This window comes from Nyctibius grandis, chromosome 4 (assembly GCF_013368605.1).
Source record: "Nyctibius grandis isolate bNycGra1 chromosome 4, bNycGra1.pri, whole genome shotgun sequence".
In the NCBI taxonomy this organism is placed as follows: domain Eukaryota; kingdom Metazoa; phylum Chordata; class Aves; order Nyctibiiformes; family Nyctibiidae; genus Nyctibius; species Nyctibius grandis.
Window position 1 is genome coordinate 91,137,226 of NC_090661.1, and position 13,309 is coordinate 91,150,534.

General features: G+C 43.2%; 1 protein-coding gene across 2 annotated transcripts in view; it reads left to right on the plus strand.

The window, feature by feature from the left end:
• NEURL1 (neuralized E3 ubiquitin protein ligase 1) overlaps positions 1-13,309 on the plus strand; it is a 160,962-nt gene that overhangs the window by 41,988 nt on the left and 105,665 nt on the right. The window contains exon 2 of one of the 2 annotated variants that reach the window (XM_068399661.1): positions 11,540-11,605. The exons of the other annotated variant lie outside the window; for it this stretch is intronic. Within the exon in view, the coding sequence (XP_068255762.1) occupies positions 11,540-11,605 (66 nt within the window). The remainder of the gene's footprint in view (positions 1-11,539; positions 11,606-13,309) is intronic. 2 annotated transcript variants of the gene reach the window in all.

A 13,309-nucleotide genomic window follows, 5' to 3' on the forward strand; every position in this document is an offset into this window, starting at 1 on the left:
GCTGCTATGGCTCTGCGTTCCTGAAGCAGCCACCAGCCAGGCACCCATCCCCAGTGGGACTCTCCCCGTTGTCCTTACTGGAACCTCTCCCGCAAAAGTATTTGTTCTGTCTTCTCCCCGAATGACTTTCCAAGCTGAGAGCATCCGAGATCCTCACTGTGGATTTGAGGAGCCAAGCACTCAGCTTTCCTTGCCACTGCACCAGGAGTGCGAAAAACGCAGTGCTGCATCTGACAGCATCAGGGGAGCTCTGAAATAGCTGATAAGAAGAAATAGCCAGTAAGCTCCCTTATGTTTTGCCTCTTTTCCTGGAGAGTCTTAAAATATTTGAGTTATTTGGTGAAGCAGCCTACTTGTTACGGTCTCTCTGTATTGATTATCCTTTGTGTGATAATTAAGATGCCGCTTAGGGCAGGCTGTTGATGTGGTGATGCTTCTGAAATGAATATTGCTAACAAACCTTCCCTCAGGAATAGATTCACCTCCATGATGAGGGAAGCTATAGCATTTTACTGCATGTTTCAGCAGGCTGAGAGCTTGGACATCACTAATTAGTATGACACACTTTGCTGGGAGGTAATTAGTTAAGTAACTGGTTATGTGCCCGTGTCTTCAATCCTTTAACTGGATCAATGACTTAGCCTAGCACAGCAGTTCCTAATTCCTTTAGGAAACTTTGCTCAGACCCTGGACTCCATCCAGTCCAAGAGGCTGCTGCTTGTGCATTAGTGGTTATCTAGGAAAGCAGCTAAGAGCAGCCTTTAGAATTGGCATCAAGAGTGACATTAAAGGAATATTTGTTCTTATTTGAGGTGCAATAAATATCTTAAAAGCAATGAATTGGTCCGAGAAAAATCTCTCAATCAAGTGCCTGCAGCACCCCTCTGCCTGTGGTATTGCTCTTGCCCTGAACAGCTAAGCTCTAAAACAAAGATATGAGGTGTGACTGCTGGAGATCTCAAAGAGATGTTTTTTTGAGAAACTCATTGTTTTAAGTGACCTTAAAAACTGATAATTAAATGCTGTATCAATAGCTATATTTGGAAAGAAGATTATCTGAAAAATGCCTGCTGTGTCGTTTTTTTTTAGTGGCTTAGTGTCTGAGGCAGGCTTAAGTTCATGCAGTTGTTTGAAGGGAGTAATTTCATTTGAGGGAAATCTGCAGAAAGATAAATGCGGTATCTCTTATACCAGCGGACCAGACCTGGAAATGCTTTACTTGCTAGAAACCAAACGATCTTGATGATAAAATTTGAGAAGTAATTTGGAATTGGCAGATGTGACTCAGCAGAGACAACAGCACAATGCTGTTCTTGGAAAGAAGAATTTGTGGGTGCAGATAACTATTAGTGCAACGGGGATCTGGGAGGCAAACTCAGTGAGAAGTGGTGTAATCCTGCTGCAAAGAATGCAGTTCTGTTCTTGAGGGAATTGGCAGAAGCCCCAGAGCTGGGCTGGGGCAGTCGTTGCTCTCAGTGATGGGGGCTGAGCTAGGATAACATGTCCAGTTTTGCCCATCATGTTTTCAGAAGGATGTGGAAACACTTAATAGAGCCCAGAGATGAACAAGAACAATGAGGCAGTGGGAGGCATTTCCAATGAGAAAATTGTAGAAAGTGGATTAATTTCCTTTGAGGAGGTAAAGGGAGGTAAAGTTTTCCTTGGAGAAGGCTGTGAGAAAGTGCAGAGCAATCCCCTGTCCTTCAGCAGCAGGGAAGGGGCAATCACCTTTTGTGGAATATTCTTCGGAAAATTCTAGACGTAAGGATAATAAATGCTAGGACTGGTTACTGCAGGAGAAACCAGTTTTGTGGGAGGTTTTTAGTAACAACTCAGACAACATCCACCAGGCCCAGCTCCTTGCTGTGCCCTGTAGCTCACTCTGTCCCTGCTTCCTCACATCCATCCCTGCACACACCATACATCCAGGCTGGTCCTACTGACGATGACAGGCTGAGTCCTGGCAGAGAAAGTCCATTGCTAATCCATGCAACAGGTATACTGCAGTGGCACCAGTGGGATGAACAAGAGTACAGTGACTTAATCCTGACCTGGTGGGACCGCCTTGGGGGTGAAAGGGTGCTCAATCCTGTGGAAGAGTATTATATTATAGGATTAGGATTGATTTGCTTAGGGGTCAAATGGGCAATCCTTATTTTCTTTTACAAAGCCATAGCTGAAATCTAAATTGCAACTCTAGTTATGAAATCTAAAAAGTGAAAAAGCCCCTATCCGTAAATTCCATAAAAGCAATGTATAGACACCTTGCTGATCTTATCTCTTGCCAATGGGAAGGAGGAAAAATGAAGGTGGCTGGTCTACGTGTATCTTAATGTTCAAGAAGCTAAGAAAAGTAGGCTGGCTTTAGGTCTTGCCTTAGTGAATTTGTATTCCTTTCCTCTTCCTTTTAGATGTACCAGTTTGGTATCATTTTATAGTTCTGTATCTCTGACACAATGAAGATTTTTCTGTCTCTGACCTAGGAATTATATTGGGAATATTGCCTGAGAGCTGAGTGTTAAGGTTTAACTCATTTAAACTGCTAAATAATTGGTCAAATCTTCCCAAATTTTGAACACACCACAGTCGTCTTAAATCCTCTCTGAAGCCCCAGGAGTTTGACTACTCAGTGTCATCCAGCCTGCTGTGAATATCCAGCCTCTGAAAATCAGGCCTGTTTGTTTATTTGCTCTGAGTGATGCTGCTTGTGTGTTGTGTGATAGAAGAAGCTAATTGCTGAGCACTCCGAATACACCTGAGCTGGTGCTCACCTTCCACCTGTATCCAACACCCTGTTATTTGTGAGCATCTGTGTTATGTGGCAGGATCCTGTAATGTGAGAAGTCAGGACTGAGCAGAAACGTGCTTTGCAAGAGCAGATAAGAGCGACTTGTGCTGGAGCAGCAGATGGGACGTTGTTTTCTGCAAGTAGATGATTCCCTAATCCTCTTAAGGACAGCCTGGGTAAAATCCCCTTCATGACATTAGGTGCAGCTCTGGGCCAGGTGGCCTCGGCTTCTGTCACTGGCCTTGTGAGCTGCTTTGCTCTGAGGAGACTCTCTGTGCTGCTGTTGAAAAGCCACTGTAAACACAGATGAGCTGCCAGGTGTGCAGGAAGAGCCCTGGGTAACAGCCAGCATCGTGGTACAGCGAGACCTTTTGCTGAGTACAGCTAAGGGGCCCTCTGTGGTTTTTGGTCCTTGGAGTCTGTGGGTGTTACAGAAATGCTGAGTGCCCTTCTTAGCGGTACCACATGTAAGAGGGTAGTAAAATATTGGGCAAAAATAAAAAAGGATGGCAGTGTGAGGTGAGGGACCAATGAGATAGTATGGGAAAAGCTTAATGGTGTGCGCTGACCTGGCACAAGGAATATTTTGCATCTCCCTCTGCCTTTCTCCAGAGAAAGCCACTCCTTTCACTGATGTGTCTGGCCAGTGCAGTTGCAGAGGAAGGTTTTTCCACATGGTTGGATTGTGAATAGCGTGGTGAAGGAGAGTGGTCAGGAGGTGGGATCGTGGTCTGACACCTGCTATCATTTCTCTGCTATGTTCTAGACTTTCTGGGTGACCTTAGACAAAATATTTTGTGCTAGAACATGCAAGGTACCCCAACTCTGTAAACAGTCTGAAACAAGGACTGGGGAAATGGGACATTTCTCCCACTTGCCTTAGTTGACATTCCTTGTACAAGCCAGTAGTGACCATTTAGAAAGTGTTACTGCCCATTATTTCATGCTTAATAAAACATACCCTCATCAGAATTCAAAACCCAGGCTCCACCCAATTGCTTTCCTTCTTCAGTGCCCTTCAGTACCTTCTTCCCTCCCCCATCTCCTTGCACTGTACTCAACGAGCAAAGTCTGCGTCTTGAACATTCCTTCCAAGCCTATCTTATTAACTGCTTCAAGGAGTGATGAAGTCCAGGTAGCACATTTGTAGCACAGCACTGAAATTACTGTAAAGACAAATGGATTTGAGATTGTTGTTTTCCTTTCAGTTTGGTAGACACCACTATTTTTGTCCTTATTTTAACTAGCCAAAGAATTTTGGTAAGCCAAAATTCATCTTTGGAATGACACAAAGAGCATTGTGGGAACACATCAAGGCTGCAGTGTTCTCTGGATTTTGGTGAAGATAATTTTGGAGGGTGCAGTCCTGAGGTTTTTACTTGGGCAAATCTCCCGCTGGCTCATCAAAGACTACCATGTTAAAGTCATCAAGAGGAGATTATGAAAGGGTCTGAGATGGTATGTGGTATGTTTCTGTAATACATTTTTTGTGTGTCCAAAGCGACTGGTGTTAGATTTATTTCCATGTTTTTTGGTTTATTTTTAATTCCTTCACCAGTCTTGCTCATCTGTTTTAAAAAGACAATTCCTGACATGAGAAAGGAGGCAAAAATTTTTGGCCTTGCTTCCTTTGTAAGAGATAGTGATGGCAGGGTCTAGGGTTGCTGGTAGTAACAGCTTCAAGGGGGAGAAGGTAACATTTTAGTTCAATTAAACACAGCAGCTTTTCTGTTTCACTTAGTCCTTGTGACCCAAGATTCAATTGATAAAGCAGCTGTGACACTGGAAGCCATTTTTAGGCTGGAAGATGTTGAACATCTAGGTGTTGGTCAACTACTGACCCTCTTCTACAGATTACATACAAGTAATGTGTAAAATGGAAGATGTGTCAGTTCACAAAACAACTTTCAGATACAGATTGTAATTTGCTTGCTCTTTTGTGAGTTTAAAGAAACTTATGCATTTCAAGAGAGCTTCCTTCTTAACTGTGTCCTAACAGCTTGCTGGAAGTCCAGTGTCTGCCATGAAAGTCCATCACGATGGTTCAGTCATTCTAGCAGGAACAAACTGCCCTCTGAAGGTGTTTTTCTCTGTTCAGTATCTTTCATCAATGAAACTGCTGTTTACAAAAAGAGACCACATGTAGGAAAGGAGTCTGGGGTCTGAGCTTTCAGATGTTGAAACAAGCAGTTAACTTGAAGTTTGGTCACCACTGGACCTGTTCCTGGTTCAGCCCCTGCCTTTGAGGAACCTCAGTCTTCCTGGGCTTGGTTGCATTTCATGAATAGGTAAAAAGATGATTAAGAAAAAAATTAAGGCAGTGTTTGCATCAAATTAGCTTTTAACAAGCTGTAAGGCATGGGACTGTTGCAGCATTACAAACTTTTTTGGCTTCAGTGGAGCTACTCCACATTTCCACTGATGTAAAGATCTGAATCTGGCCTCTTGGCTGCTCCACTTCAGCAATTGATTCTAAATCAGCCTCGCTATCCAAACATGTAGAATTAAAGATTTGTTACTAATTACGTAGCTGCAATTCCTGACTATTTTTCTTCCTAGTTTAGTCAAAATCTTTCAGACATTTAGCAGATTGACATTCTCTTAGCATCTCCACAACAATCTGTCCAGTTTGTTTAAGAAGGCAACATTTTTGGAAGAAACTGCAACATCTCTGCTGGAAACTCAAGTACCTGGCAAGAGATGCTCGAGATACTTGTTGAGCTGGCCAAGTTCTGCTGCTATGCTTAGTGATTGCAATGGGCAGTTGTGTGGCCTCACGTGTCTTCAATAGGGTTCACCTTTTGTTTTCTGCTAAAAGGCTTGGGAAAAAGCAACGTGGAGCTACAGACCACAGCAAGAGCCCTGTTGCCCTGGATGGTTCATTCTCTGTAGTGCTGACTGCTCTCTTAGGTGAAAGGTGATTGATGCCAGTGTGACACATGCTCATATATCTAGTGTGTTTGCACATTTCCTCCTTCCCGTGGTGGGGATAATGACTGCTTGTTGGTCAGATGTTGTCATCAACACTCAGTGAATATTTGACTCACCTCAGGGAAGGTATAAAGTGCTGGATGATGGTTCCTGTTCCCAGAGGTCCGGAGAAGACTAGAGCAGGGGGAAAGATTTCCATATTAAAGTTGTCACTTTATGACTATATTTTAACGGTCTACCTAGTTACGATGTAAACCTGTCCTAGGCTAAGGACACAGGACCTGTGCCCTCTGAAACCAAATAACTACTGAAAGGCAGTCATCACTCTGAAAATAACCATGATGGTCAAGCAATTTACCCCTACCTGGGGGCTCCCAACTCCACCGGCAGACTGCATTTCTCCAACCACCCAGGCTACTCTCTCCACAGCTGTATAACAGTGCTCTGAGAGCCTCCTTTGCACTCTTCCTTGTGACACCTGAATAGCTTCACTCTGCAGTTGATTTTTATTTCTGCCAGTTAGTGGTGAAGTGGTCTGTCAAAGAGCCTTCACAACTGTGAAAACACTTTGAAGTGTATAAAAATATTTAAAAAAGGATTGCTTTGAAATGTGAAATGCATCATGTGTAAACCTGATGCATTTCACATTTCAAAACGATACTCCTGACCTCCACAGATGCCTGTGCAGATCAAGATGGGGATGAATACATGATCTGTGCTCAGAGTGATGCTCAGCTTTTTTTGTTCATTTGTTCGTTCTTCATTGCAGTAGTTCGGTGGCTGCAGGCATTCTTCCATCTTGTCGGTCAAATTGGTTATCTTGAAGGATCAGCCGTGCTGATCGTAGGCAGAAGTAGATTGCATGTACGTTTTTTACATAATTTACTGCACAGCAACAACTGTTTCTGTTGTACATGATGACAGGTACTGAATTCCAGGTTAGCCATATTGAAGTACACACTATTTTTGCTACAGTCCTTTTTGGCCATTAGTGAAACGTAGTGATGACTTTGGGTGTTACCAACTGATTCTTCAAGGGTTACTCAAAGTTCAGCCTTTTAGCAGATACTTAGCTTATCTGTACTTGTCCCTGCTGGAAGATCACTGTTTATTCTCATTTTGAGCTCCATGATTTGGATAGCTTTTTACACATTGCTCCTTATAAAATATACTTAGTGTGTTTCCATTTGGCCTGGATTCCTCTCTCGTGAAAAGCTTATTCCAGGATTTGTCCACTATCTCTGTTTCATATTCAAGTGGCCCTTTTATAACCTTGTTGAGAATTTATATGTAACTTAAAGCCTTGTGTCCAGTTTCAGTTTACAGCCCCCTTTCATTTATGGCACAAGCACAGACCGTTCTGCTGTAGATACAGCAGTTAAATCAGTGTTGTTGAAAAGGTGGTGAAGACATGGTTGCAGAGACAACTTACTGGCAAACTGGTTGCTGTCTTAACTTCAGAATGACAGTGGAGAAAATAACAGGGCTATGCTGAGCAAAAGCATCAGTGGTAGCACAGTAACAATACCTCTCAACAAAATATTTACTGATGGATCCCCACCTGTCAAAACTTTGGGGTAAAAAAGGCTGGAATAGATAAAGAAGTCCTTTCCTTCTTGCCCAGGGCTCTCTGACTTCATCTAAAAGATAGGTTCTCCTTTGTTCTTGGTTGAAGAGGGCATATGATTTAGGTATTGCTTACTCTGCCTGCTGCTTTGCTCTCTGAGAGGCCATCTATTAAGTAGTACACTGGCAGAAACTTACACTCTTTTATACAGCACTTGTCATTTGAAGATCTCCAAATCTGTGAAGTGGAGGAAATTTATAATCTCTATTTTGTAAATTTAGAAACAGACAGACATTCAAAGTCAGAAAACCGTTGCCAGCACTGGAAATAGAACCCAGCTCTTTTGAGTCATTGTTTCTGATCTTGCTAAAAACTAGATTGCAAGTGAGGAAAGAAAAAAAATTCTTAAAACCACAATTATTAATTTACTCCTGAACCTATTTTCTGTTGCAGTTAAGTTGCTAGGCTGCCATGGTTTCTTGTTTACCCATGCAAGATAACAATACAGAGCTGTTTGCACAGTGTAACCCAAAACATTGCCTCACACGCAATGGCAGTAAACCATTGCATAGCTTAGGAGTGCCTGTGCAAGCTCTGGGAAGGGCCAAATTTTGTGGGCCAGCATTGTCCTTCTAATGCAGCTGCAGCTATAGAGCTGGATCCACAGGAATGGGGATTGTCTACCCGTAACTATGTTACAGAGCCTGGCAAAATGATGCCTTCATCCTGCTTTGATCCAAGATGTTGCTGAAATGTAAACAGTATAATCATATATTTTTAGATGCAAAGGCAGTGAACTTGTAAGAAGCAAATGCAAAATGCTCACATGTTGCAGCATCCAGTGAACCTGCTATGTTTTCTTGCTTCCTCAAGTCATCACACATACTGTTTCACTCACTGTTAGGAAGTAGGGAAGCACTTGCAAACCTGATTTGGAACCAAGTGCAACAGAAAAACAGTTCTTTGTGCAGAAGAGCTGCAGAGACTTTGTCTTCAGTGTGCAACTGGCTCAGAGAACATTGCTGCTTTTAAAAATACCAGATGCTAGCTTGCTGTTTGAGGCAGCATCTCCCTGGGAAAGACAATCTCCTAAATTTCACCAGTCCACTATTGGAGAAATGGGAATTAATTTTTCATCCTTGTCTTTGGTGGAGCCATCTCCTTGCTGTGAATCACAACTCATCTCTGCTAGAGGTGGCTGGAGCCTTGACATAATGAAAACATTTCAGTTGTATCTATGTTCTTAAATTGGTCCCCATCAATGCTTTCAAACATCTGCTCCTTGAGGGGGAGCATGTATTTTGATTTGGAAATTGTACTGACATAAATAGACAGCAACATCAGATTCAGCATCTTGAATGCACTTTCCAGCCTCTGCGTATCTTCAGGCTATCTACTAGGAAAAAAAATTGGAAGTATTTCCAGTGAATTCACTTAGATGCTAAGTCATTTAAATTCTCAGCCTTTTTAGTCATTGTTGTTACCAGACATTTGTATAATGGCACAAGGAAGTAGTGTTCACTGCCTCCCTCTCCACGTTCACTCTAGTGTGTAGTCTGGTAGGCTTGGGGACAGCAATTTAATGGGATCCCTCTGTTAAAATAGGCAAGTCATCTCTGAAATGGAGGATGCCCTTATCTGATTAGAGATGGTGTTTTTTTGGTTTTACAGAATAATACAACAAAACACTTCCGTGTCATGTTGACATAAGAGGCAACTTTAAAAAACCTTGGCTTGAAGATCCATCAGGGGTCCGGTTCATCCAGCCGCTCTGAGAGCAGCTGGGAGTCTGAGCGAGTGCCTACCTCTTGCTTTTTCTCTGGGACAGCACTGGGAATATCTTTTTCTAATTCTGAAACAGGAACTAATTGAATGCTGAAGACCCTTTGTGCAAGCTGCTGCTGAAAAGAGATCTTAAATATTCCTGAAAGGTCTGTTTGTCTGAAGCAAAGTGAAGGTGTCTGCTGTGCTTTGCTGTAAGATGTCCCAGCAGACTTGTTGCATTAAAGATACAAGCAGAAGGTCTGGCCATCCTTTGTGTTGTCTTTTCTGTTTTATGGCACGCAACATAAGTCTGTTTGTCTTTCAGGTTCTGTTGGGTTTTTTAAGTGCTTGCTTTTTTTTTTCTTTTCAGTTTTGCCCGCTCAGGACACAGTAAGAGTTAAAATGAAATCTGGATGATCTGATGGGATAAAGGATTTTGAAGTAGAATGCTTTGAATCTTTCTTCGATTAATACCCAGTTAACTCCAAAATCCAATGGGCAATTTAGATTCTTGACATAGATGTTAAAAACTTCTTGAGTTCCCTTTGACTGTATTCATTACAAACAGGCCTCTTGATTGTCAGGGTTGTTCCAGCAGCACAACCAGCAATGGCCACATTTCATTTCATACTCGTATCTTAAAGCTCAAAACCAAGCTGGAAACCAAAGCAAGCCATTCTGTATCATCCAGACTGTTGAAAGCCTTTAGGCTGATCAAGAAACAATGCTGTTCACAGTCCCACCTTTAGTGTGTTTTGCAGCTTCTCAGTAGTGTTTCTTTGAAGAATTTTACTGCTCGTATCCTGCTCAGGGTCTCAGCTCACCTGATAGATGTGCAGGTATCTTGAAGGCTTTGAAGGACTGATATAACATACGAAAAATCACATTCTGCTTGGGCTGGATCAGATAGTCTCATGTATTTATATCTAGTTTTTCTTCTGCAGCTCTGCTTGTCTCAAGGCAGATGCTATAAGCAATAGTGAACAAATTTAGGATGAAGCTAAGCCAAAGCTGTACGTTTGGTGCTACAACTGTAGATTTTTGTCTTAATTACTTCCAACTGTGGAAGTGTGTATATATTTGTAAGGTACTGAGTACCTTGGTCTCTTAAGCTGTAAAACATTTAGCACCTGTGGTATCTAACAAAACACGTGGCTGTTTTTCTCTCTGGCACACGTTATTCTGTTGTATGAAAGTGTGAGAAATAGCTCATGGTTCAGAGGATGGCCAAGGTCTATTCTAGTTGTAGAAATAGGGCAGGTGTTTTCCATCGGTGCCATATCTCTGTTCTGCCCCTCTAACTTCTCACTACTCATTTCCCAAATGAAGCTCCTGGACTAGAGGCTCTGGGGCTATCTATGATGGAGGTACCCACTGCAGAGGCCTAGGGAGTAACATCCCTGAGATCAGCCACTAAACTCACTCACCTTAAAAACAAAGTAAAAATGCTCTTTGTGTTGTTTGTTTTTTTTTTTTTTTTTTCCTGCAATGAGCTTTTAAATGTCTCATGTAAATGCACTGCTTGGTAGGATTCGGCGCCCACAGGATTTGATGCACAAGGAGAGGCTGGTCTCCTGGGTACACACACCAGGGCATCACCCTACAGCCTGCCCTCAACCCCAAGTCTTCCCATACTGCTTCTGTGGTCACTTAGTTTCCCCCATATAACCACTGCCGGCAGCATGACCACCTCTTAGAGGCAACACAAGCAATGAAAAGCTGTGCTGAGCTTGTGTGTTTTCATCACCTCTGGGCAGATCTGTTTATGAATTACATCCCTAAACTCCCTATGCTGTTTGCAGGGAGAAAGGACCCAAACCAGGGGGCTGGAAGCAGGCTCAGTGTGGTGTGTTGCTGTGTCTTGTAGTGTCATCCAGGGGCTGTTCAAAACAAGAATCACTCATGTGGTTTTATGCTAGTGTATATGTAGGAAACCTGAACTAGGCTGGGCTGGCAGTGCTGAGGGTAGGAGACATCATCATGATGGGCTTCCTGCATCCCCCACTTAGGGAACTGGATATTTCCTGCAGTCTCTACTTGCAAATGCTCCCTCTGCTCAGCATGCTGCACGGTGAAATCTTGCTGTCTCTCGGGCTCCTTCCAAATGTCTGAGGGGTCAGATTGCAGCAATGCTAACAGTGAAAGGAAGGGTGTTCAGCATGCTAATACCTACTCAATCTGTTCACATACCGGAGAGTTGCACATTTTGCCTCTATAGGCCAAGTGCATTGCATATACAGCAGTTATTTGTGTTCCTCTGTTCTTCCCATAAAGATCCCACTCTTTCATCCTGTATTTTGGAAGCTGCTTGCATTCCTGGCTTAACACCAGGATTATGAAGACTTCTGAACAGTGTCTCCCTTCCTCTCCTTGCTCAGGGCTCTGTGTATTCCATGTGTCATTTCCCACAAGTCAATGGTTTGTGTGGTCCCTTTTCTCTCTCTGTGGGTGAAGTCATATAACTTGTGATTTTCCTATAAACTTTCTAGGGATGGAGGGCAGAAGTGAGATTAAGAGTTGTCCTGGCCACCACTACCTGTTCATTTCATCTGCAGGTAATTAAAGAAGCAGCATCTGTAGTGTTTGCAAGTTGGATGCAAACAGATCTGTGCTGCCCTTCCTTCTGATTTTTTTCTTTTTCCCTAATGAATCCCCCTCAAAACCAATAGCTTTCTGCCTCATGGCACCTGGAAGGCTTCATTGCATTTTGCAGTGGATCCAGTGGGGTGTTGCAAGGCTGTTGTGCTCAAAGAGAGCAAACCAATTGCTTGTGATCTGAGCAGAATAACTTGCTCTTCTCACCATTTTGAGCCAAGAAAACTTTTATCTATGTGTTGTCCTTCCAAGCATCTCTGACAGGCATGAGCCCTTGGGAGATGCTCTGGTGGAGTTTACAGCAATCTCCCTCTATTGATGGGCAGCTGAATGAGGGATCTGTTTTGCTATACATATTTATTGAGCCGTGGCAGAGTGCTGCCTACAAGCACAGAGCGGACAGTGGCATTGAGCAACGCAACTCACACCCATCCTGGATGATACAAAGATTTAGAGGTACGTTTAGTTTCCTTGTCTCTTCTTTTTTTGTATGACTTAGCAAACAGTGCTCTGCTCCACAAATGGGAAAAGGCAGTCAACTCCAGTTGAAAAGGCAACATGTAAGGAGCAGTAAGTGCTGTGGAAAGGTTGCTGCCTCACTGCCACCCATTCTCATGTTTGGAGGAGAAAGCTCTTCTCTCCACGGCATTTCTTTGGCTCCGATTTGGATAGAGCAGTGGCAGGGATGACCTTGTGCGTCTCCATCCCACCCTCAGAGCCACAGAGGAGTGAGCAAAGGCTGGTTTTGGGAACAGGAGGAAGGTGGGCATGTGAGAGGACTCTGCTCCACATGGAAAGAGGAGTGATGACCTGTGAGATCCTGGTCTGCATCCACAGCCTTGGTCTGATTCTGACAACCACCAGAGCAGGCTCTGTCCTGTAGGAGACGTTTTGTTCTTAAGCCTCAAAGCAAGAAAGTTCATTAGTCGTGTTTTGCCAACAGCTGATAGTATAAACACAGTGAAATGAGTGAGCTGCAGTTTGAAAGGGTGCTGTGGACAAGTTAGCTTCTGTGAACTGGCCATGGAGCAAACCCTGTAACTCTTACCAGTGGTTACAGCTGTGGGGTTTTTTTTCAAGATTTCATTGCTGTTGACAGTCATCCTCCAGAGTCCCTCTGAATGCTGAAGATAGCACGTGCTGACTAAAGTTGCTGTGTCACTGACCTCTGGGAAAAGATGTTTTGCTTTTGATCCAGTTCCATTTTCAAATCACAGGCGAGAAAAGTCACCCTTGAAATTGCTGCTTCGCTGAGAGCATGGGCAGACAAACCCAGGATGGCAGTGGCTGCACAGAAATTTACCCACAGAAGGTGGCCTGGGAACTGCAGGAAAGGTCTCTGTGGGCTGCAACGGCACCTCAGGCTGGGTTGTCCCATTCTCTGGTCCTTAATTGCCTTTGCTAAATCTGGGATGTTGTCACAGTTTAAAGCTGGGCTGGCTATTAACCAGGTGGCAGATGCTCTCTGTTAACCCTCTCCCCCCCCCAAGGGAAAGGGAAAAGAGAAAAGGGAGAGAGACTTATGGGTTGGAAAGTTAAAACAGTTTTAATAAACTATAATAATGAAAAAGAGTATAATAGTAATAATAGAAATAATCAAATATATACAAATATACACAAAACCAAGATCTAGAGCTTGGAAATCCTCCTCAGGCAGAGTTGCT